This window comes from Chelon labrosus (genome assembly GCF_963514085.1).
Source record: "Chelon labrosus genome assembly, chromosome: 8".
NCBI classification, from domain to species: Eukaryota; Metazoa; Chordata; class Actinopteri; order Mugiliformes; family Mugilidae; genus Chelon; species Chelon labrosus.
The window spans coordinates 12,748,945-12,775,618 of record NC_140358.1 but is presented as its reverse complement, the minus strand read 5'-3'; the positions used below and the strand labels follow the sequence as shown (position 1 = coordinate 12,775,618).

At 40.8% G+C, this 26,674-nt stretch overlaps 1 protein-coding gene across 1 annotated transcript in view; it reads right to left on the bottom strand.

Moving 5' to 3' along the window:
- The window catches only part of LOC311491359 (protein diaphanous homolog 1-like), a gene marked incomplete at its 3' end in the record, with an annotated part of 39,266 nt that overhangs the window by 531 nt on the left and 12,061 nt on the right, over nt 1–26,674 (bottom strand). Inside the window, exons 2-16 of the mRNA XM_084549264.1 lie at nt 19,981–20,007; nt 18,420–18,584; nt 17,814–17,915; nt 17,076–17,206; nt 16,020–16,103; nt 15,860–15,923; nt 14,852–14,991; nt 13,827–13,932; nt 13,529–13,639; nt 13,162–13,279; nt 11,370–11,487; nt 7,836–7,951; nt 5,263–5,327; nt 3,402–3,581; nt 1,009–1,512 (exon numbers count right to left, since the gene is read on the bottom strand). Coding sequence (XP_084405390.1) covers nt 1,009–1,512; nt 3,402–3,581; nt 5,263–5,327; nt 7,836–7,951; nt 11,370–11,487; nt 13,162–13,279; nt 13,529–13,639; nt 13,827–13,932; nt 14,852–14,991; nt 15,860–15,923; nt 16,020–16,103; nt 17,076–17,206; nt 17,814–17,915; nt 18,420–18,584; nt 19,981–20,007 — 2,031 coding nt within the window. The remainder of the gene's footprint in view (nt 1–1,008; nt 1,513–3,401; nt 3,582–5,262; nt 5,328–7,835; nt 7,952–11,369; nt 11,488–13,161; nt 13,280–13,528; nt 13,640–13,826; nt 13,933–14,851; nt 14,992–15,859; nt 15,924–16,019; nt 16,104–17,075; nt 17,207–17,813; nt 17,916–18,419; nt 18,585–19,980; nt 20,008–26,674) is intronic.

The following is a 26,674-nucleotide window of genomic DNA, read 5'->3' as shown; positions in this document are numbered from 1 at the left end:
AGTCATTTTCTCTAATCGTTGCACACTGTCTCTAGCACAAAGCGTCTTTAGCTATAGAGTTTCACACACAGAGTCAATGAAAACAATGTAATACAGAGGGTTCAGATTCTTTACCCTCCCCCATCCGTTTTGTTTTTCCTTTACCCTTACTCGGGTGCTCTTTCACAAGACACAATTAACTCTGCATGTTTTTCTTCACTTTCTGAGTGTTCTTATCAAGGGAAAAAGTGTGGGAGAAGGGGAAAGAGAGAGCGAGTGAGAAAGCAGTGGTAGTAAATTTACAGATATCAGGCCTTTCATTATGGACAAAGCCTCAGGGATGGGTGTAGGACAGAAAAGACAGAGTAAGGAAAGGAAATGTGATATGGGGATGAGCTGAAGGAGCAAGAAAGAAAGCAAGAGAGCATGCAAAAAGGAGGATGAGACCGAGCCAGGAAAAAAAAAAAAGTTAATTTAAATTACAAAAGAATACCGTCCTTTCTAGCAGCAATTTAATTATCTTTCAGTGGTGCAGTTAAAAGAAGGAGGCTTATTAAAAAGCAATTTCTGTGACATCCTCGTCAAACACTCTCGCCAGCCCAACAGAGAGAAAGAGAGAGTGAGTAAGAGACTGAGAGAGAGAGAGCGAGAGAGAAGCTAAATGCTGATGAAGTCTGCTGAAGCCATTAAACCGTAGCTTTAGGCTAAAGAAAGACAGAGGGCCGTTTTGATGTTTTAACAATCACAGATGAGAGGGAGGAGAAGAACATGAAGCACGCAGTCATGAGATACACATATGCATACAAGTCACTTTAGGTCACAATCTCAGTAGAAGTTTGGGCCGCATTTACATGAGCTGCTTGTGTAATAATGAAGAGCTCAAATACAGTATGACGTATCGACTGACAACCAACTCATTTCAAAGCTCGTCTCACTGTAGTTGACCTTATCAACTAAAAAAAAATATTTTACAATCTTTGAATACTGAAAATGCTTGAGCCCTGTGGTGGGAGTCCACAGACTACAGACCTTACTCCAGTTGGCTCTCTTCAGCTGGACCTCAGGCTTGTACTCCTTTTTAGGCTGGAGCCCAAATGGTAGTTGAGGTGGTGCAGGGGCACCCCAGCCTCCCATGCCAAATGGTGGAGGTGGTGGCATGCCTGGCATGCCCGGTGGCGGAGGAGGAATACCAGGAGCCCCAGGCAGCGGTGGTGGTGGTGGGGGGCCCATCCCGGGTAAGGGTGGAGGAGGTGGCGGTCCTGGCATGCCAGGGAGAGGTGGGGGTGGTGGGGGTGGTGGGGGTCCTGGGACAGTCACAGAGCCTGGTAGAGGAGGAGCAGGTGGCGGTATGGGTATGGCTGCATGGCCTGGCAGGGGTGGAGGGGGAGGAGGAGGAGGAGGAGGAGCAGCACTTGGTACACCAGGCAGGGGAGGTGGGGGAGGTGGAGGGGGTAAACCGGGTACTGGCACAGGGACAGTAACTGTGATAACTTTAGTTTTGGCCTCTTCCAAATCCTTGGACAGCTTATCAATCTGCAAAAAAAAATGAGCATATGGTATGTTATGACACAAATTCTACAACTGGACATACTACTGTATATTTTTAAACCACACACAGTAATTTATTATATAAGCACGTCTTGACTGTATCCAGTGTTTTCCTGGAATTTACATTCATTTTGGATAGACTTGGCAATTTGCATTTCCAATAAGTTTACACGCCAACAGAAGAAAGGAAGAACAAAAGAGGGGAAAGAGTGATTAGAGAGTGGGCAGAACTGAGCTTTGGGAGAGATCGAGAGAGAATGGAGGACAAGACGAACAAAGAAAAACGTAGCAGGGGAGAAATAAGTCCACAGAGGAATCACCACAAAAGTTATCAGGAGGAGGACAAACTTATAAATTAGGAGTGAGGGCGAAATTATTTTTTATTTCACCAGTGAAACACTACTTACAGTATTACAGTGTCATTAAAGACAGTCAGCTGATAAGAGCAGATTAGGGTTTCTTAGAAAATATACTATGCCTAATTTAAAGTGTACATGTATTAAGATGTTTACATCCTCCGCGTTCTTGTAAACAGCATTTATATACAGAGTATGAAAGACCGTATGCAGTATAACAAATAGTTTGTATCGTTTCCTCTGACTCTGAAAAGAAGACAGTAACAGCCACAAAGAGCGTCCGAGCCAGGCTTCCTTAGCGAGGCAGTAGATGAAAAATCAGGCACCGCATCACAAAGAGGGATAGCGAGAGATCTCTACATGTGAAGAAATCTTCGATGGGCAGTGCCTCAAACACAAAGAAAGTGAGCCATCTTAGTATGAGAAGCTTGTTTGATGCTTGGCTCGCGGTGCTGTTGATGCTTTGGACAACTTTATGGACGCGCGTGTGTGTGTGTGTGTGTTTGGGCTTTTGCTCGGTGAGAAGACGACTCTGCTGGCATCAGCCACGTTGGATGAAGCTCCTTTTGGAAGTTGTGTAGTTCTCTAACTGACAGACTGACAGACTGACAGACGCAAGCACACGCAAACACAGAAACAAGACACACAGGAGCATCTTCACGTGGTTACGAGCACACACGCGCGGAGGCAGACTGTTCTGGGTCACTCGGTGTGTTGGTGAGTTTGGGTGTCACTGTAAGGCAGAGTCCAGCTGGTGTGGCAGCAGGACACTGACAGCTAAACAATCCTCATCCTTGCCTATCAGTGTACACACACACACACACACACACACTGCATGTGTATCTTGGCCTTAAAAACTGTGTTTGTCCCATCTCCATCCTCTCCGACTCGGCTTCTTTGTTCTCTCTTTAGTCACTTTTCATTCACCCGTTCCCTCTCTTTCCATGTTTTTACTGAGATTCTTAATCTGTAAAGGATTTGGATTCTTCTCACAGTATCCCTTTAGTTTTTCCCCCCAACTTCTTTCATGCCATACTAGCAGTTGGTTGAATCATTTAAGTCCAGGGGGCTTGTGTGTTTGTGTGGGTGCGCATAGATGTTTGGCAACTTTTTGGGGCTTAGATTTACAATACTGTATTTCTCTAAGCCTTGAAATATTTTCCTTCTTGCAGCTTTAGAAGTAGTTGTTGTTTTGTGCATGTGTATGTTTCCAGGACATTAACCAACATTGATTTGATTGTCTGACTCGGTCTTTATTGATTCTGTCCTAGAATTTTGCATTAACAGCATGAAATAATGATGGGGGGAAAAAACTATATAACGTCTGCTTGGGCTGGTCAATGTTCTGCAAAGATTTCTTGTAGTGCGATACTGGGTGCAACTCAGTTTTAATTTGATGGATTTGTTCGTTTACTCTGATTATTTCAGAATTTGAAAAGTTATTGGTGAAGTTGCCACATTTAGCTTACTAGTCCACAACCACCACACTGACAGAAGTGCGCACGTGTTGATATGTACCTGCTTTTGCGAAGCGTCCAGCTGTTTCTGCAGCCCCTCGTTCTCCTTTTCTCGCTCCTGCTTAGAAGTAGCCAGCTTTTCCTTTTCTTGGCTCAAGTCCAGCAGCTTCTGTTCATAGTCACCCTCGAGTTTCTTCATCTCCACCTGCAACTCGTGGCGTGCTGTCAACTCTGCATCCAGCTAATAAATACAGGAAGAGACACGGTTAGGGACAGACTCAGTCTTTAATATCCTAAAAATACTCTGCAGACTTTTTGGTATACAATTTTTGTGTCATGGTGAATTTATAAGGGTCTTGAAGGCAATGTTTTGAAAGGGACATTCTTGATAAACACTCACTAGGAAGTTCATTAGGTACAGGTAGTGAAAACAAATGCATTCCAACAGTTTTTTGTTAAATCTCAGCTTCATGGTTATGGTATTCAGTATTAATTCAACTGGATTTTTTATTTGGCAGACTACGGCTTGTAAATAGCAGAAACTATGTAAGAAGAAAATAAATAACAGCACCACAAACTACAACCAATAAAATGATCATACGGTTGAACTACCACCTTTCTTATGCGGTTTCAACATGAACTAGAGATTATAATAGTCATGAAGGGGGATTTAATGGAGGACTGTTATATTATAATGCATTCCTTTTTACTAGTGTACTCAGTGTTTTGGAAAGTGACTGTATTTGTGTAATCCATATGCATGAATGTAATTCAAATTCAGCTCCATCCTACTGATTTTGATTTATTCCAATGAAAATAAGGTAAATGACAATTCCATATTGAACGACCCTTGTCTATATTATTCTCTTCTGCTTGACATCAGCCATAATGTGAGATTAAAATCAGGTATGCCAGCACAGGACTGTGTGGCAAAGAAGCACTCAAAGTGTGACGTGAAACTATTTAATAAACATTTAAAGGATGACTGGGAAGTAAAATCACAGTTCTCCATTAAAATCTGGGAGGGTTCCTCTTAAAGAGGCAATATATATCTCAAAGACCTGCAGAAGCAATTTTTGCAGGCTAGTACTTAGACTTTCATTGTGTAATTTAGTCTGAAAATTAGTGTCAATTATTGAATTAGTATGCTCTACCGCATTTGTATGAGCACAGGTCTCAGTTCTATTTTAAAGCCTTCATCTCCATGAAAACGAGAGAGAAGCAGTTTACCATTCATTTTAAATTCATAAAATTTAAAAAAGGACACCTTTAGGACACTTGACAAACAGGATCAGAGTATTTAAACAGATGAATACATGAAGACACGGACACATATGGCTGTTCAATTTGCAGACAGCCGATCCGCTGCTCGCGCTGTCAGCGTCCTGACAGCCTTATCCCTAATTCCTGCCAAAGAGACTGCATGCAATTACCCCATCACGCACAACTAGCACTAGGGTGTGTATGGTCACTGAAAATGAATCTAAGAGCGTTCATGTAATGGGTGCTTGTGTGGATGTGCGGGCATTCACATGATCCCGTGTGAGACCGCGCGCCTTTATGTGTGCATGAATGAAGGCTAGTTTCAGCTCCCACTTTGCAATTATCTTGTCACTGGGACAGAAACATCAGGGTAGCAGCACACCACAATCAAGGCATTTACCCCCTTGTGTGGATGCGTATATGTGTGTTGTTTTTGTTTTTTCCTAGCCTGTGAGAGCATTTGGCTGTCGGGTGGCTGTCAGATGTGTGTACGCTCATTTTCTTAGTCACCCTCTGTTCCTCGCTATTTCTCATTTGTCATTCCGTGTCAGCCAGGCACCGATCACATACATTTCTATTAGGACTCAGATGTGTCAGTGTGTAAACGGGGGGCTATCATGCCATCACTGTGTGCATTTAGGAGTCTATGTGCGTTTCACCTTTTTCCCCAGCTCAGTGGCTTTGGTCTCACTGGCTTCCACCTTGGTCTGGTCCACCATATTGTCTGCGGACAAAAGATAGGGAAAGATAAGGAGCAAAAAGAGGCGGTAGATAAGTCTTTCGACGACACACCAACACACCTGCACACGTCTAGCCGCGAAGTCATCGTACCCTTCAGTCTGGCACATGCTGTGTGCTCACATTAATTCACAAACAGACGCGTACACACAGAGCAAGCGTGCCATCTGTCTCCCCGTTCTTCCCTTATCACACTACTGAAAGTCAAGATCTATGAGGCGATTGTGGAGGCATCTCATTACAATAGGATGCTACGTGTTGCGTGCCGCTCCTACACCTCATTTCCTTTTAAGCCTCCAATAAACACACCTTTGTTTGACTGTGAACACGTGCAACAGAGGAGGGGGGCACACAATTTCACTCGGCATAAGACAAATCTAACCAAACTTCTTGTTCCTTTTCGGAAAGGAGAAAAATAAAGGCAGCGTTGCAAAATAGGCTGAGAGTAATGCATAATAAGTGATTCAGCCCTGCAGAGGACAGGGTTAGAAGGACACAGACTGACCAACAGGGTACTTTTACGGAATAATTGCGGGGTCTACAGGTGGTTCAGTGCTGAAGGGCTTACCAAGCATGTGAAGTAAAAGAGCTAATTAACATGAAGATGAATGCCACAATGTCACTGGATCAAAGGCGGCTAATCATGATGCCCAGGAGGAGGGAACATGCAGAGAGAGAGAGAGATGGCAAAGATAGAAAACGAAGAAACCCTATGAGCTCACAGAAAAACAAAAACCATACAGATTGTGAAGTGATGAAGTATGAATCTTCAGCTGCAATGAAAATATAGCTGGTGGAAAAAGGAGTCGAAGCCATGCAAGAGTGTACATATCTTTAATAAGCTGCTAGGCAAGGCAAACTAAATGTGAAGCTGAACGTTTTACCAGATGAAAGAACCTCACTATAATATACCAATTCATACACAATTTCAGGCAGTGTATTTGTGTATGAATTTACATGGTTATTGGATATGTAATGGATTGGGGGGGGGGGGGGGGGGGGGTGCTCTACTGCTAAATGGGACAAACTTCGAATAGAGAGCACTAAGGGAGACAGAATGTAGGGAAAAAACTGTGCTGAATTTCAGAGTTCAAAGAAAAACACTAAATAATGCATGCAGGGCAGAATTGGGCTGCTTTCCACCAATAATAACTCTGGCAGCCTTAAAGGAGGCCAGCCAGCTTGTGTGTGTGTGTGTGTGTGTGTCAGGACGCATTTAGAAGCAGTGCAATTAGAGCCTCCTGCGGTGAGCAACGGAGACCTGCCATAAAGAGCATTGAACTCCTGAGACGTGGCTCGCACCTCCATTCCGCCGTGGTTTAGCTTACTATATTCAGTGATCATTTAGAACTGCCACTCAAGTCGGCAAATCCTCACGCACACGCACCAGAAAATTCTACACTCCAAGTTTGTATTCAGCAGAGAGTGACAGGAAACGGATCACATGGATCAGCGGCCAACATAAAGTCGGCTTTAAGCCCCTTTCCCGCCACACCTTTTCGATGTCGGATTAAGGTCTGTGTCCAACCTTTTCTGGGACTTTCCAAAACAGACATTCTGACATTTATACCCACTTCACATCGTGATTGGCCACCTGTCTGCTTTATCTCTCTTTTTACATTTGTTACACTATCTGCGGCAACCTTCGTGGTTACTGCCAAATGCAACACAATGCATTTCTTCCTGGAGAGACTGTCTGAAAACGTGCACGCTTATCCCTATATTTAAATAGCATCACATCTCCTTCGTCTCTAGCCCTGCATTTCAGTTCTTCTTTGAGTGTGACAGTTTACATCAGGTGCAAATATTTTTTAATTCTTCAACACGGTTGGACAGAACGCCTTACAAACTAGATGTCACAGACCTTGAACTGGCCCTAATACTCATTTGAACCCCGTAGAAAAGTCTGTCACTCCTGTAGCTGGTGAACATTCTGTGTGCCTCTGTGCCACAGGAGTAAATGAGATGCTTGCAGACACATGGACCCGGCCACTGTTGCCTTATTATGGTAATACATTGACCTCCTGTGCCTGAAAGTTGCCGTCTAACCAAAACCAGACTTCGGGACAGCTTGAAAAAGTTTGTCAAAATTAATTTTATACAACTGACTGATGCTGTTAAAACCTGTAGCACCATGCAGACCAAACTAGAGCACACTCACTCTCTGGCTCCACCATGTGGTGGTTTAAGGATCTGTGTCAACTATGTAAAGACGCAGCATAACGTAATGTGTTTTGGCCAAATAAACATTAAATCGCATGTGGTGGGTATATTGTCATTGACAGCAACACAACAACAGTGTAACTGTCTGGAAAGTGACAGATGTGCATATAAATACGAATGGAACTGAAAGGTTACACCTAACTCGTAGTGAGCAACACTTCGTTTTTGTGGTCCATGTGAACTGTATTGCATGCATGTTGCTCTTGTGTTGGGTGTCCCTTCGCCCAGGGCATCGTGCACACCATGCGTATACTGTTGTCTAACAACTCACCTATCAAGGCTTCAATGTTCAGGCTGAGGTGACGACACTTGAAGTCGGGGTCCGCCCCGTTTTTGTGAAGTACGATCTGAGCGACACACTCATCTATCAACTTGTAGTACTGAGGCCTGCGGGAAAGAGGGCGAGATGGGTTTATAGACAGATGGATTAGGAGACAAAGAAAAATAAATTGAGACAGGAAAGATGAGATGTGAAGGGAAGAAGGTGCCAATAAGAGAATTTATGTGTGTTGCAAAAAAAATCCATAGTAAACGTGTGACTCTCTACAACACACTTTGTGTGCCGACAAAAAAACGTGTGATACACGTGACAATTGAAGCAAATGTAAGTGGTTAACACCGCCGCTCTTAAACCTGTCTATGAGAAATCTGGTACATTACGAGAGTAGACGACCGGCCTGACAAAGAGCAACCAGCATCATCTGTTGAGACAAATGTGTGAACACGCTTGTTTTGTCACTTTGTCTTTGCAGCCGAGATTGGCTGTCTGTGTGAGCAAGACAGTTTGAATTTCTTGTCACGAAGATTGATTGTGTGCAGCTGTTTTCGTGTGACTGTGCCGGTTTATGTCCAGCGCCCCATGTCTGATCAAGCCAACTTCACAGAGACACTCAATTTTGGAGGTGTCTTATTCCCTGACCCCATTAGATGCTGCCAGAGTCAAAAACTCAATACTTTATTTATTCTGTCTCCCTCGCTCCCTGGTCTCTCGCTCTTAGTCACTCTGCCTTTGTCTCACGCAAATCCCACTCTTTCACTATACTTCAAGTTCTTTTTTTTTTTTTTTTTCCCTCAACATCTTCAATTTATCCATGGAGCGAGAGAGACATCTAGAGCCATTGTGGAAAACTGCTTCAAAGAATAACAGATTTGTATATAGTTATTCATACTAAATCTGGCATTCGGCATGATCTTGAAAATTCAATTTAGCTACAGTATAAGTCGTCAGTGGAAAAAGGAGGTTGGAAGGCCTTAGGTCATACATTTTGATAAATCATAGCGTGGCAATTTTAAACTAAATCTTTTAAGTTTATAGTCTGTTCATGTGCCAACAATGGAGATGATGTACATACATACATCAGATGTGTAATGTGGTAAATTCTGCTTGGGATCGAAACCAACAAAAACAGAAAAAAAGGACGAAGCAGCAGATACTCCTTGTAGCAATTTACATAAACTCTCAATTTCTTCTTCACTATTATCTCGCCCTCCACCTTCCTTCTCTTCTCATCTCTGTAATTACCAAGCAGTATTTTCTGCCACTCTACAGCTCCCCCTCCCACCCCGACTTCCCGTCTCTCTCTGGAGTCCATTAGAGACCACCTCTATTGTGTTGGATCACCTGGATGGAAAAAGTCGAATAGGAGAGAAGGATGGAAGAGACGGAGGGGGAGCTAAAATGACTTCAGCTGGGACCATTTGTTTAGGCCAGCCTATCTTTCTCTGCCTTCACAATTTATTCCCCATACGGTGTTAAAAATAAACCGCAGTTCCCTGCCTGCTACCATAGAGGAAACACCACAACAACACCTTGACTAACTAAATTCAAATAGGTGCATCTCTGCATGCATTTGTGTGTTTCGGAATCCTAATTTCTTTTTGTGTTACCGAGTTTGAATATGAAAAACACGTCTCTCCTGTTTTTTCAGCTCAAACTACAAGCGCTTTGAAAGACAGGAGGATACACATTAGCATATTTCTTGTGATAAGACATGATGGTGCTCGTTTCTGTTAAAATGGAATTGTACTTCTTTGCATGTACAGTCAAGCCCGAAATTATTCATACCCCTGGCAAGTTTTGACATAAAGTTACTTTTATTCAACCAGCAAGTTTTTTTTCTTGATTGGAAATGACACATGCGTCTCCCAGAAGATAATAAGGAGATGTATAAGAGGCATCACTGAGGAAAAAATTATTCCTCCGCCTTTATTTACATTTGAACAAAAAGTGGCAAAAAATGTCCAAAATCATTCATACCCTCAATAATCAATAGAAAAGCCTTTATTGGCTGTTACAGCAATCAGACGCTTCCTATAATTGCTGACCAGCCTTTTGCATGTCTCCACTGGTATTTTTGCACATTCATCTTTAGAGATGAGCTCCAACTCTTTCAGGTTGGAGGGTCTCCTTGCCATCACCCTGATCTTTAGCTCCCTCCACAGATTCTCAATTGGATTCAAGTCAGGACTCTGGCTGGCCCACTGCAAAACGTTAAATGTTTTTGTCCGCAATTCTTAACCACTTTTGCTGTGTGTTTTGGGTCGTTGTCGTGCTGAAATGTCCACTGCTTGATGTTGTTGTTGGCAATCTCTTGCTCTTTTGTCATGGTGCCGTTTACTGTGATTAGGTTCCCTGGTCCACTGGCTGAAAAACACCCACCAAAGCATTAGGTTCCCACCATGTTTGACAGTGGGGATGGTGTTTTGGGGGTTTAAGGCTTTTCTTTTTTTACGCCAAATGAAGGATACATCATTGTGGCCAAACAGTTAAATTTTTGTTTCATCTGACCATGAAACAGAAGACCAGAAGTCTTCTTCTTTGTCCAGATGAGCATTTGCAAAGGCCAGGCGGGCTTTTGGGTGCCTTATCTGGAGAAGTGCCGTCCTCCTTGGTCGGCGTCCGGGAACCCAGCAGTGTGCAGTGTCCGTTGGACTGTCCGCCTTGAGACGTTGTCACCAGCAGAGCCCAGATTCACCAGGATGGCCTTGGTGGATTCTTTTTCACCTCTCTCACTATCCTCCTGGCCAGCACAGGTGTCACTTTTGGCTACCGACCACGTCCTCTGAGATGTTCCACAGTGCTGAACATCCTGTATTTTTTAAATAATACTTTGCACTGTAGTCACTGGAACTTGAAAACATTTAGATATGGCTTTTTTAAAATAATGATGCCTCTTGTACATCGTCTTATTATCTTCTGGGAGACGTCTGTGTCATTTCCAATCAAGAAAAAACTGGCTGGTTGAATAAAAGTAACTTTATGTCAAAATTTGCCAGGGGTATGAATAATTTCAGGCTTGACTGTATTAATTTAACTGCTTTAGAGTGGAAAACAAGCAAACGTTTATTCGTTCCGTTGTCTTCCTTCAACCTATTTTAGTCATTTGTCAGTTTGCTTTCTCCAGTGATCTTGTCTTGATTAAATTGGCACGTTTAGAGCATCACATCTATTTTGTGAAGATTTTTCCTGTCCACCTGGGAATGTGGTGATTTATCAACTGTGTAATTCTTTGTATATCTTTTTGTGTGTTAAATAAAAAGTCCACAGACTTTGTCAGACTCTGTGTCATTAAGGTTGAATGTGAAATGATGATATTCAAACGGAGGCATTCATTTTTCTTTCAACTAGACACACCAAGTCATCCATAAAAGGTAATGATGGCTTGATTCAACAATTTATTACCCACAAATGACAATTTAGGTAACATAATAAAAGAACAGTGATATATAAACACCAGCTATCATCAGCTTTAATATGTGAATGTGTGAAAAGAGATGCATTTGTGAGAGTGTGTACATGTGATACCTGGCGAAGTAATCAGTACGGATCAGTAGCAGGTGTTGCATCAGGGACAGGAAGTGACTTTCAGCCTTGGAGTCCTTGACAGTGTTGACTAAGATGTCAAGCACTTCCCTCACATCATTGAAGCAAAACCGTTAAGGCTCAATTGACACAATAATTAGAAGTGTTTAGCATATTAGATACGCCATACCGGCTTTGATTAGTCTTACACCACCTTAGTTGCACATCTTACTTATTATCGCTTAGGAACTGTGAACAATTTCTGGACACCCAGATACTGTCCCTCTTTTCTGGTCTGACTATTTGGATATTTGCCCTCTCACATACAGCTCCACCGGTTGATGTCCAGAAAATGTCAGGGCAGCAGTGCTTGTGTGAAAGGGGCTTTACACAAGGGCAAAAAGGCCAACACAGTTGTCATGTGAAATAAAAATCAGACAGAGACCAGACTAGTAGTCCTTCCCATATTCTTGTATACTGATATACTGTAATTTAATCTCAACACAAATTAGATTTTATCAAACTATCAAAATCATTAATATCAGACAGGTATGTTCTTGGTTCATACTGTAACAGATTATTATTGTGTTTTTTATAGAAATAAGCAGGCGCCTAACAGCGACGCATTAAGGAAGGCAGACTGTGTCCGTTGCATGGATAGGGAGACACCTGGTGTTGAAAACCCTAACTGCAAGCTAAAATCAGAAATGAGACATTGATGACATTTATTTTCCATCAGTACAACCTGTCCCTAAATGCCATATTAGTTCTAAGCTCAAAAGGAGAAGTCAGAGTCAGATATATTCAGATTCAATCAATATGGATATTTCCACATCCAGCTGTCTCACTCTTTTAACAAAGTGGTCAGATGTGAATGTTTTTACACATGATCAGCGCCAAGAATACAATTTTATTGTCTACTAAGGGCCTAAGTGAACATATAATAAGGACAGATTATTCCAATTTGCAACACAGCAAAGACTTCCTGGGTTTGGAGGACTTACTGTTATTTTACAGGCAAGTTAAATATCCAGAAAAATATGCGCAAAATATGGATTTTTACTAAAGTTTTGTAAAAATGCAGACAGGCCTATTATTAAGGGAAAAAAAAGAAGCAAGCTTCAGAGCTTTTAGTCCAATTGTAAATGATTTATAATAGCTCGACACTGATGTTATTATCCTTTAAAACAAACTACTTGACTGTGCTTTGACTATTAAGTAGCAGAATAAACAGCAGACAATATAAGGCAATATAAATATGCACAAAGGCTGTGACGAAGAACAACTAAAATATATGTCACTTTCTATTGCTTTTTGCTTTTGCTTCCGTTCCTGATTCTCTTACTCAAATGTGTTTTTCAGATTTATATTGTCCTTCATTTAGATTTTTTCTGGATTACCTTTTTTGCTGTACCATGCTTTTACAATCACTGTTGTAATGGGATTGTGTTTTTGGCCCTCTAACAAAAACTCTTCCTCTCCTGGGTGAAAATGTCCACACTCTTTTTGGTCATTCTTGCAGTCATGGAGTTTCTGATTCAGGCTACCAGCATAGCTATATACCCTATTCAATGACCATGGGAATGACCCTTGGGTGATTGAAACTAGCTGCTGTAATCAACTTCTTCAGGTGCATTTGAAGAAAGAAGCAAACTGGGTAACTATTGATCTTGGGTCTTTTAAGGAACTATACAGGACAGGTATATAGATTTTGTCATGGGGGTCTTCATCATTTTAAAGGACAAAAAGTAGAATGACAGCTTCAACAAAGGAACAATTTTGCCCAAAGGATATTCCATTTCAGTGCGGATGTCATCAAGACGTGCTTTGAGGTCCTCAGAGTCATCTTCAGCCTGCTCATCAAACACCATGAGTTGCACCCTCAGCTCTTCATTTTCTATCGTCCGCACCTCCTGCAGGGAAAGGGATGGGATGACGGCAGACAGATGAAAAGGCACAGGAGAGAAGGGCAAGAGGAGGGTGACAGTCAAACATTCTGAGTTTGGACAGTTGAGAAAAAGTTTTTCATAAAATGAGTGTTTGTCAGCACATCAGGAAGACAGAGGTATTGAGATAGAGCGGTACAAAGAGTAAGGCTGTGAAAATGTATGTTGTTGCACCATCCCTTTGGGAGACAGATCAAAAGAGAGTGTTTTCTGTACCCCAAGCAGGTCTTTAAGTCCCAGTCTTAGCAGTTCAGAGCGAATATGCACTCTGAAGTCCAGTTCTTCTCCCCTGCTGATCAAGGCGTTGATTAGCTGCATGCAGCCACCCTGCCAAAAACACATCAGAAAGTCAGCTTCACAATTAAGACTTGATGGATTGGATAGATGAAAACGTCTACAGCTGATTAAGTCTTTTCACTGCGGTCTGCATCAACTTGGTTGGCATCATTCATCAAAGAAATACACACGGGGATTTAAATTTTGTTAAAGTGTGCGTGTGCATCTCAATGTGTACCTTCAGCGCAATGTTTTGAATATTCATTCCAGTAAGGAGAGGCTGAAACCTCTCAATGTCCCGTCTCTCAGCTTCCTCTGTAATGGCCTCCAAAACACGCTCATGACTGCAAAAAAGTAAAATACACATCATATGAAGCAATACTAAAAGTAGTTAGTTCAAATAACACTACATACATATTAAAATGGCCATAGAAGAGGTATGGGTGGTGACTGTAAATCCTGTTGCTTTAACCCATTCAGACCGGATCACGCATCTATGCGTAGTTACGGCCGGCAAACGCGTCTGTGTCATTTTGAGCGTTGTCGTCTTTTTCGAGGCACATGGCCAATTATATGCACTGTGATTGGCTGAAATATTCTTGGGGTGAGTGACAGAGATGCTTAGGGATTTTTTTTTAAACTCATGTGACTAATAAAACGCTTTGTGATTGGTCGAAATAAGCCTACACGTGGAGTATGTTTTGGTCGAAAATTTTAAACACCGTGCTAGCGATCCGTCACGGCTGACTCAAGTGAAGGAAGTGATATTGACGAAGTAATTGAAAAAATAGATCTTTACTGATTTTCAAAATTTTAAAAATGTTTGGTGTTTATTGATTTTTTAAAAAAAAATCGATTTGAAGATTATGCCCTAGCAAGTCAGTCAAGTTGAAAGCCAAAGAAGTAAGCTGTCAAATGCTTTTTATCTCATGTTTTTATCTGCTACAGAGCCTGAGAAATTAAGGTTTTAGTAAGCGTTGACATATTTTGAAAAACCTCAGGTTTTGAGAGGGGGTTTACAGAAGAGTGTTTAGGCCTAAATGGGTTAATTCAAAGCATGACTGAACATTGTTCAATTACTGATATCAATGTTAGGTTGTCAGTCTTCGCCAATAGAGCATTTCACAACTGTCAGTTGGTACAACACTGAATGCTAGGCTAGTGTTTCAGACACTAGCCTTCGGATAAAGAGTTGCGTTGTCAAAGTCTACAGCGTCCGTGTTCAACTTAATGACACGTTGTCAAGATTTCACTGATGCTTACAGGTTTTCAGGATGTTCCAAAATGGAGATGGCAGAGAGCAGCTTGACAGCGTCCACCATCATATGAGGCACCCTAGGGTTGATGGCTTTGACCAGCAGAGGGATTCCATCGGCTGACTCCAGCATGGATTTAAGACCATACTAAAGGAAAGAGAAAGAAGAATGAGGTAAAGTTATTTAGGGAAACTTTTCAGCAAGAATTGGGGAGGCAGGGCTTTCATTTATCAAATTATAGTGTTTATATGAGACATGAACGAGACCAAATGTAAACTGAATGTTAGATGTTGTATTTTGATAGGCTGGGTGTAACCAACTGACAAAAGCTATCACTTTGAAAAACACTACAAGTTACTTAATTACCATCTACAGTGTATATTATTACTATGGGCTGTAATTAGGCACAGTGATCACACTAAAGCAATGAGACTTATTATTTAGTCAATGTAAGATTCACAACTAAACAATACACACTGATTAATCTTCAATAAACAATGAGAATGGAAAATTTTAAATCACCTTTAATATGAAACAATATTTGTGTTGCATCTGTTTAGCTAATGTTTTTATTTCAGTTTCAAAGTTACTCACTTTGTCTGCAGATGTTAGCTTTTTATGACACTGATCTTAGCTTATCAAATCTATGTATTACTTGAAGAGAGACAGGATTTGTCTTTTTAAAGTAGAACACACACACAACCTTGTATTCATTAAACATGATAGACTCTGAGCAGATTTCACTAATTGCCAAGTATCATGCACATCAGTGCACTGAATACCCGACAAGTTCTCTAAGGTCATCAGTGACAGCTTTCACTGTACCGCGCTGACCCCAGATAGACATAGAGTCCTAACGCCCTCTAGTGGAAGAACTGCTACACTACGACAAAGGCAAAAAAATGGTCTAATATGATTCAGCACACAGTGTTTAAAATTAAAATTAAAAAAAGATAATGCACGTGCAGTGCTGTAATTAGCTATTTGGACATAAAGAACAAGAGCAGTGTCTTACCTTGTTATTCATAAAGGCTTTTAGACAGCGAATGATCTCATGTTGACATTTCACTCCCATCATTCTAGTTGGTGGATGAGAAAGAAGACAGACACAGTAACATATCACAAACACATAACTAGAAAGTACAGTTGCTTTTCCATTAGTTCAAGTGACTTACGGGTACTCGTCTTTCTCCTCCTGTAGTCTTTTGAGCAGACTTAGAAGCAGAGCCAGCCCTTCGTTACCGAAAGTCTGCACCCAACTGGAAGTGACAAGATGACATTAGTAAGGATAGTGTATGGTAACTTTCATGCTTGGCATTTTCATTTCGAATGGGATATATAGTATTTTGTTGCAATTTAATCAGTTTTATCAGTTTGAAATTGTAACATACAGTAGACCTCATCCTTTAGAGAAATATACTGTTAATAGTCAAACTCTAATTTAACCTACAATGCTTGGACCAGCAAAGATTTGATCATCTGCGATATAACATCACAATGAGACTCTTTTTTACTTACTGAAGAAATAAAATATTCAACTTTAAGAAAAATTAATTAAATCAGCTGTGTGTCAGTAGGTAGAGCACGTAGTCCATGAACCGGTAGGTTGAATGCCCACAACATGCCACAGGCCTGAGTGTTCTTGAGCAAGACACAGTGTGAATATGTGTGTGCTTGTGTGAGCTAATGGATAGGTGTGTCGCTGCGGCTGTAAATCGCTTTGAGTGCCAATAGGTAGAAAAGCACAATATAAACACAAGACCACTGCAATTCTGAGTGACCTTTCTTCGATTTTTAAGAAGTCAGTCAAGAATGCTATCCTGGACATAGCTTCCATGTTTCCTTGTCAGTGATCAAGACAACACTTCATGGCCATAACCTCGGAGGACTGACAAGATGCAAACCCCTGCTGAGCCTCAAAAACATAAAGACCCGTTTGCGATCCACAAAAACACAAGAAATGAAACCGCTAGAGTTGTGGAACACAGTTCTAGGAAATGATGAAATAACAATCCATCAGAATCCAGAAGAAAGAAAAAACCCACAACCAAACGGAAGGTCAGGGAGTGCGTCAGGAGGAAGTGTCTATGGGTCGAGGATTTAAAAAACTTTTAGTTTCACTTTAAACTCATAAACTTTGGGAATCTGACACATAATCAGGTCTACACTGAGGTTTATCTACCTAAACTAAAGACTCGGAGCCCAGAGAAAAATAAATGTATGTGCTTTACCTCACAGGGTTGTTATTGAGGGAGACTCGTAGAGATTCCAGACAGCTCAGCAGCTGTGCGTCTCGGTAGTCTAACCTTAACTCCTGAATGTACATCATGGCTGATCTGGAGCTCTCCTTCTGGTTTTGGCCCTAATAAACAAACACAAACAGTCACAGCGGGATCAAAAACAAAAATCCCTTGTGTTCGGCATTTGTTTTGTTAGAGATTATAATTGGCATTATTTCCACAAGAAAGCAAACAGTAAGGCATCAAGGACAACAGTCAGAAACAATTACACATTCTGATTTGCAGAACAACATGGTACTGTGTGAGGATGTTTCTCTTAATAGTCTTATTTTACAGCTCATTGAACTGTATTAGCATCCATTTGTGTTAGACACTGTAGACCTGTTAAGCTACTTGCTTCTCAGCATATTTTTGTCTCACCTGCTGCTTCTGAAATATTTATTAACTACAAAACAAATAGCTGGTCTTACCAAAGATTTTGAGATATATCAACAGTGAAAACATTTGTACAACAACATCTTGCTGTATGATCAGAGTGTTGTCAAAATACTTCTGGCACCATTCAGTTCACTCTATAGGGAATATATATGGTGTCTATAGGGAACAGACATCATATTCCAAATGGTTCAGAACTTGTACTGATTACAGCCAAAAGTGGAAACACAACTTTTTTTCAAAAACTAATTTTTGACAGCACCCTGTATTATCTGTATTTATTTAGGTACTGACAGCTTTAGATGTGTGCAGGTACTGGGAGACCATCTCTCGTTTGATCATGATGTCTTTCTGTCTCAGAGGCCGCTGCTTCTCCTCATTCAGGTTCATATCCACCTAGAGGAAAAAAAACAAGAGAAAGGAAAGAAGAAGGAGGAAGTGAGACAACAATGACAAAAAGTCTGTAGAGTTGAGCATTTAATGAACAAAAAATACCATCAAACGACATCCATATCCATATTGAGCTAACGCAATTAAAGAACTGCACTAAGATGCTTGTCAGCGACTAATTAAAAGCGAGGTAGATAAAAGACTCTGAGCAGCTTTGGTTTTATGTTTTCAAACTGCAGTTTGCTTCTCTTGATTTGTGTAAAACAGTCCTTCATATTTTCTATCCAAACATCCATTTGGAGCAAACACAGAACTTTCAGAATTCTGGCTTCTCTTTAGACGTTATGGCATGTTGTCAGATTTAAGCTGAAGGTAACCACATGAAGCGTCTAAGTGATTCGGTCCTTTTCAGTAGAACAGGACAAGTACATTTTCCCCTTGGTGTTCAGATAAAGCTGAATCTTTCACACACAATAGACACACACACACGCCCTTTATTGTCTTTCTCACCAGCATCTGTTCGAAGAGCTCCAGCACGTACTCATCAGGATGATCATTCAGCATGAGACTCTGAGCATGGATCTCATAGTTGGCAGCTGAAGAGTGACGCTGGCCTGGTATTTGGCTAGGCTTCTCCTTCTCCTTTTTCATCCTCATGCTGGTGAAACGTTCCAGCTGGATTAGCAAACAACATGACACAAGTTAGAGGAAAGTAGTACAAAGCCTCACGTCCATGTTTTTATCTTTGTGTTGTGTGTGATGCTAAATCCCCAAGCACTACTTCTACCTTAGTTTGGGGATGTTTCATTAGCCCCTTTCAGACATGCAACCCTTTGCAAAAAGCAAGACACTGCATAGTAAATGTCACAATAGTACGTTTGCCAAGTTGACGTACATGCAGCAGCACAAGATATGCAATGAGAGAGAATAAAAGGCACCTCTTGTCCCGCCTCCTAATATCAGTGTAATGAAGTTTTATCTCAATCTTTATACATAAAATAAGATTAACAATGAAACACTTTGGAAGAATTGTTTATGGCCTCAGTTACCGTCTCTATGTATCTCTAATGATCATTTGTACCAACTGTGTGGATGAATTAATAAACATCCTGCATGTTTTACATACAAACTTTGGGCAAACGGGAATTAACAGTCCCAAGCAGCAGATTTTGTTATCAAATAACATGAAATTGGAATATCACCAGACTCACTGTTACGAATGTTGAGAGATCGTTACGATTACAACAGCAAATAGGCTTTCAAATCTATCAGTGATAAAGACTGAGATGGAAAACAATCTTCTCCCAATTTTTTTTCCCCCCCAACTCCCTCCATCGCTCTCACAGCTCTCAACTCCCTACCAGGTGCCAAATATCGCACCAGCACGCAGCTCTTGCCATAAATGTGCTGTTGTGTCTGAAATGAGCCGCACGAAACCTTAACAGTCACGTATGTCTGAACGACACACAGCTGTCATGTGCTTGACAAACCCGGCTTAGTCTTTTTAATGTTTTATGTCTGAAAAGGGCTACTGATTACTGAAGCAAAAACCAAACAATGTAAGATAATGGTTAGGGATTAGAGATGACAAAAGGTTCTTAGTGACAAAAAGCCACACAAAGTCAGCATGCAGTAAACACTGCAGAGGAACTGAATTTAACAACCTTTGATGCGACTGTAATGACTTTGTGTGGTTAACTGCCAATAAATGCATTGTGTGTTAATATAATAATCACATTAAAAACACAAAACAATGTCAACCTCAGGGTACATGTAATCTTGGCACATTGATATAGTGACCCTCCATAATATCCATAAATAGCAATCTGGCTTTCTCCTGTTGCAGGCAGATGGAGGCATCACTAGTCTATGTGCCAAACATTTCATGGTGTCAGTGTGGATTTTGAACATACGCACATCCATGTGGAGGAAAAAAACAGGACTAAACATATATCCCCAAAAACAAGTGTGTTATGGCTGATTAGACCTGTGACAGACGGCGACATGACAGTGAGTTGGTTTGACAGGAGTGAGGCACACAGGCGACGGAGCGAGGTCATAACAAACCTACCTCATCAGGAATCAGGCGTTTGAGCTTCTGTAGAGGATGAATGAATGGCAAGGGGAAAAATGGCAAAAAAGAGGGGCAATGAAAGGCCAGATGGAATGGAAAAGAAGTGACAGGGAGGAGGAGGGAGAGAAAAATAAAGAATCAATTAGACAGAAATTACTCATGTCAGGAAACCAATGCAAATTACACCAGGGAAGAGGGACACACCACTTACAGCAAAAACATAATTATGCTCATTATGGAGAAATAATAGCAAAATTAGGGTAAAACGTTCCAAGTTGAGGTAAGTGGCCTATTTGGAAAAGTTGCAGCAGAGCACAGTGATATTAAGGAAAACATGCAGAGGAAGAAAGATGAACAAAAAGAAAAAAAGTGCTTTCATGCCTGGACCACTAGATGTCAGGCTAAACCCAATAATGTTTCGATAGGGAACTTTATCACACAAAATGGAACACTTTCCCTGACAAGGCCTGTGCAGACCACAAAATATTTAATAACACTATAATAACAATGAATACTATTCTCTAATAAAATAATTTTGTATCTCAAAGTAAATTGGAAACATCAAGAAACACAGAAATTGTGAGTTCTTTAAAATTAAAGTGAGACAATATCAAGGTTTAGTTCTTCCATGACAGATTTGTTTAGTATTCAAATAGTTTTCAGGTTGTTTCAAATCAAATCAAATCAAATCAAATCAAATCAAATCAATAGTTTATTGCCATATCAACACAGTTGATTGGAATTTGTCTTGGTACCATTTCAGTTAAAAAGGCAGTACATATATACATAGAACATACAGTACATAAAAACAATCGCATAGACAATCATTCAAACCAATAAAAAGCTGTAAAAATTTAAAACTTGAGCTATTTCAACTTCCCAATAAAGTGTCTTATGCTTGACAGAGAACTGCAAAATGCATTATGCCTCCAAGCAGTGTGTCAACAACTTGCTGGAAGGATTCATCTGGATAAAAAAAATAAACCCTTCCCCTTTTTCTGGCATGAACTACTATACAACCTTGGTCAGTGGGTCAAGAGGTCAAACACGGAACAGGATAATCATTAAGCCTTCTCATTTAAGAAACGCGCACACACTCACAGAGTAAATGCAGTGCTGCTGGCACATGATTCCCTTAACCCGTCATCAGCAAAAAGCTAATGACAGAGGACAGCTAGCCACTCGGTGTTTGGCTCAACTTTTAGACAAAATCTACATTGGACATTTTACCAGGCCATATGTTATTCAGGCAGAGTACGTACGTAGGCCAACTCCTGCACAGAAAAGGTAGCAATTAGATTTCTCTCGACATTTTTTTTGAATGTACAACTTCTTCTGATACTGTTTAAGGCAAAACCTTCTTCAACTCATATGTGAGCAATCTTTGGTAATACACTGTAGGGGATCTTTGAAAATATACTATATTAATAAGCCTGTTTGAGTAGATTAAGTCACATTATTTTGAATAAAATTGGAATGTCTGAGCAGATTACAAATACGCACCTTGACGGTAGATATCAGCAACTTTTGTTATGCAAAGACGTTTACCTTCTTACCTATTAAGACATTTATAATCGCAGATTTAGAGAAACGCTAGACAATACATCCTTTCTTTTTCCACTTATCTGTTTGTAATTCTTGTAAACGATCCACTTCATTTAGGCTGAAGGAGTCAAGTTTTTTTTTTACCTCCTGGTCTTTCTCACTGCCTCTCAGCTCTTACTTTAAGACTTCGCAGGGTATCATGGAATTTGCAAACACTAAAAAGCAACTCAACAGACTGAGAAATACAATGATCTTGTAATGCACAGAGCATGAGTTGATTTGACTGCTTTGTCTGCTGTTGACTATCAACAAGCTAAACCCAATAACACTAAACCCTAGAAAATCCACTTATTTGCCCATTTACTGCTAAACCCTGAAAGCCGCGAAGAAAATAAATGCTGCACAGCGATTGTACTACCTTACAACAAACGACCCTCAAATGTTCAAATTACTTAAACTGAGGCATTCAATGACTAGAGTCTGCAAATGATACCGTTACCTTCGCTTCCTATACATTTGCATTGATCTGACTATTGTTTGTTTACTCTAATCCTAGCTTGAGCCTACTACAGCTGTCCCCAGACCTGTAACGTAAACAGTTGGCCTTGCAAAGCTCTAGCCTCACTAGATCACGCAGTAAAGAACAAAGACGAGGGAGAGAAAAAGAAGGCTCTCTGATTATGGGGAGAGCAGTCAAGAGAAGGAGGTTTCCGCCTTCACAGCTGCTATTAAGTAACAGACCACTAGCTCGTGCACACAAACGCACACGGTGCCAGAAATACACAAACTGATGCAGACAAATGCTGTGGTACTATTCAACCCACAGAACGGAAATATACACCTGACAGTAGGCACAGTGGATTCTGGGTAATTGCATGGGAAACTGAATACTAGTCAGGAAGAACGCTGTAGAGAAAGACGGGAGGAAGAGACAAAAAAAACACTGAATTCAACAAACTGTAAAGTTCCGCTTACAAACCGCAAGTACAGTTAAGTATATCTGCACCCACAGTCAAACTCAACTAGAGTGTGAGTCAGGGTCGAAATGCACCTACCACGAACCATTTTAGACACTCTTTAACAGCTACTCTGACTTACAAGGCCTGCATTATAATTATTATTAGTCATTAATAGTTTCCATAGCTTCTCCTTATGTTAGCTGCCAGTAGTAAAATGCCAAAATACTAAAATGGCTGTGTATACGTGAGAAAGCCTGATCACAAGCCATCTCAGTCGCTTACCACAGATAATAATTAGGACCATTAATTTATATTTTCATGAGTTCTGCAATAGAAATCTAGACGATCAATACCCTAGGGTCTGTAAAACTATTGGCATTTATGACCATTTTGTAACATATGGATCAAATGATTAGGCTGAAGATTATCAGCAGATACACAAATAATGAGAGCTCCTTCTGCTAGGGCCCTGAAGGTTCTTCTTCTAATTTAGCCACACACCAAACTCACAAAACTACTCAATTGTAATTCAAAGGGCTCCCCAAGCACAGGATGTCAGTTAAATGAGCTGATTCATGCACAATGAGCTCATTGGGCGAAGTGGTATTCACTGATCAGCCACAATAAAACCATTGACAGGGGGAGTAAATAACGTTGACCATCTTGTGACAACACCATGTTCTGCTGGGAAATTTATGGACCTGGCATTCTTGTGGATGTCACTTAGACATTGTACCACCCACCTAGCAATGACACTCCCTGATGGCTGCGGCCATCCCCAGCAAGATGCAGCCTGACACAGGCACACACACAAAAACGGTTTAGGAACAACTCAAAAAACATGAAGAACAGCACAAGGTGTTGACCTGGCCTCCAAATTCACTAGATCTCAAACTAATCGAGTATCTGTGGGATGCACTGGAACAAGACCGATCCATAAAGGCCCCTCCTCTCAACCCACAGGACCCAAAAGCCCTGTGGGGCCCAGAACTGTTTTGGAGACACAAGTAAGACCTGCACAATATTAGACAGGTGGTCGTAATGTTATGCCTGATGGATGTATGTGTCATGCTCCCTGAACTGCCTGTTCAGCCTAGTCAGTGTGCTATGCTATATCAAGTCAACAATGTTAATACCTCAGTGATAGTTTAACTTCTATCCTGCATTTTCATATAAAGAACGAACATCTGACAACTTTAGAGAGTTGATTTGAAACTAGGCCTGGATATTGTTACCGATTTCCTGAAGGAAGGTCCCGATTCAATTCAATTTACTTTTGGACATTACAGATTTTAAACCATTTTACTTAGTTATGAAATGTTGTCCCTGGTTTTGCAAAGCTGTAGCATTTCAACAATATTTTATCTCTGGCTGGCGCTTCTCGCATGTGTGTTAGCTTTTGTCACGCTTTTTAAAACCTAACCTAAACCTATCAGCTTTTAGACCACATGGTGCTCTCAGAGTTGCAGCTCCTGTCATGTTTTGGATCTCCCTCACACTTGGACTAATCTCGAAGCGTTGCAGCCTCGCAAGATTGGTTTTGCATCACTAGGCTCGCAAGACTGCAGAAACTCGTAAAAGCTACTACTTCTGTCCTATTAGATACCTACTAGTGTTTTGTCCCCCCCCCCCCCCCCCCAAGAAACTGACCCTCATATGACTATGTTAAGGGCCATTAAACAGCTGAGACTTTCCTAAAATTTTGTTGAATAATAGGATTGGAAATTGTTAGGGGTCGGTTAAAAAGATGAATCTAAATAAGGGGCATGAAGCTATCTAATTGTCTTTATTGATGTAATCAAAAACTGCAATTTAACAGTCACATTGATTGCTGCATTGCAATTTTATGTCCTGAAGTGCCCCAATTAAATTTTTTACAAAATGCTTACACACAAATACACATTCAGTGAGTGTCCTAAAGGGAGCTTATTATTCAGCCCAAGAGGTAGTGGAGAGAAAAAAAAAAGGGCAGGGGCTCTGTCTGTGAGTCCGTCTCTGAGACCACACAGCTCAAGAGAAGCAACTCAGCAGATGCCTTTGCCTTATGACAGCAATATAATGAGCCATTCACACAGCGCTGCTGATGTTTCTTTATGTGTGTGCACCTGAATCTCTCTGTGCATATTAAGATACCTAGACCCTAAGAGTGGGGAGACAGATTATGTAAATTAGGGCAAGAATGAAAACTAAGCAAAGGCTGAATGACAGCAAGCAGAGTGGCCACTTTTACTGGCAAATTAATGAAGTATTCACAACTCTGACGGATGATTTCTCCAAATTGAAACGTATTTGCTTAAATGTGGGGGAAAAAAATATTTTCTGGAAGATACAACAAATGTTATAAGGGTATGGTAGTGATTGATACGGGTGATGGGTTCAATAAAAGCAAAGAGGGGAACTATATTTTTGCTCTTACTATAGTTCAGAGACAGGCTGCATGTGCCTAGGTACCCCAATTCTCTAAAAAAGAGCCTTTACTGTTTGACAAACAGAAAAATGGAAAGTTGTGTGAGAATATGCAGTCATTTTATTCAAGATATAATTCGTCTTCTTCTTAATCATTTTAGAATATTATAATATAAATAGATTGTTCGAATAGTTCAGCAGTTTCTACTGTTGTTAGTCTCTCAAACACCAATAAGGTTATGACCACAAACATGTAAATAAACTGTGGATTTAGTGGAAATATTCAGAAGCCTTCACTTAACTGTGCGACCTGGGTGTTAAGACGGTAGACTTTGCACACACCAAGTACTCCAGCAGCAACCATGAGTCAGCCTATGACTCTCACTTCCTCCCAATGACAGTTGACAAGGGGGCCATAATCACTTTGCAATTTTTACAACATAAATGAATAGAGAGCACAACTATTACACAACTAACTACAACAAAAGTGCATTTTATTATGAATTTTAATCTCATTTATGAAATGAAGAGTATCAGTTAATGTACTGTTTAGTGTAAACATCAGGTATCAACACAAATGAAGTTCTGACAACGCCCAATGCCAGCGATGAAAGTATGCAAGAATGCCAGGTTACTGCTGCTGTGCATTTACTGAAGAACAATGGCTGCATAATCTTGACTGCATATTTGAAGAGCTCTGGCCATTGAACGCGCAGCTTAAGGAAAAAGATGGCTGGGCGATAGAGTATAGTGTGTGTGTGGTGTGTCATCTTGTTAACCACAAGCTAATACTGCTAGCAAAGTTGCCATGGCTACATACTGAGCGTAGAGGGGGAAGCAGTGCTTACAGTAGGCAGGCACACCCAGACACAGCTGAAGTTTCCTACACATGCAGCCGAAGCAGGAAATTACCAACAACGCTGGTGTATTACACACTCACAAAACTATGCAGAGTTTATGTTGCTGTCCTATCTTTTAATTTTTATCTTTGTGTGTGTTGGGGGTGGGGGCTGCCCTGGGACTGCAGATGAAAACTAGCCATTTGCTAGATCTGGTCCAGTGTATCTTCTCCCTTTTTAAATGATTAATGCATTTTGTACATGGTCCCTAGTAATTTATTAATTCATGAATATTAACTTCCAAGCAACCTCTGAAAATGAGCAACACAGCACTGACATAAAATATGGAAAAAGAAGAGGAAAGATTAAAGGGTCCCTAATATTTTTCTGTACCACGTTTGTAAAATCAAGATGCCCATTGCTGCTCTCTTTAACGTTATCTGATCCTCTAACATAAGATCTTCATAAAGTCACACACTGTAATGCCTCACTGCCCCAGACTCAAGGTAGCTACACTGCCCTGTACATCGCGAGTATGTCAGTTCAAGTGGGGCATGTTTTCTGCATGAGTGCTCATCATCCCTAGACTTCTGTTGTCAACCACCCCCAGCCCACTCCCCAGCTAGCAAGTTACATGAATGTTATTCAACATCAACAGTTTTGAGAAACATTTAGCGCCATCCAATTCCATCTACTGGATGAGAGGATGTCCAGATTGCACCATAGAAAGGTTCAGAGAAGGGAAGTTCAGTTCTACAAAGAGCTTCATATCGCTAATAGTGAGACATGCAAATTATTTTTTTCAAGTTTCCTGCTGTAGTTCTCCTTAGTTGTTGACTTTTCAACTGAGTTTTATATGCCTGCCTCAGAAGGGATCTTTTTTTTGGTCATGAAGCAACTGAAAGGTTCTTCCAGGTCTAGTATAAGACCAGCTAGACCAGA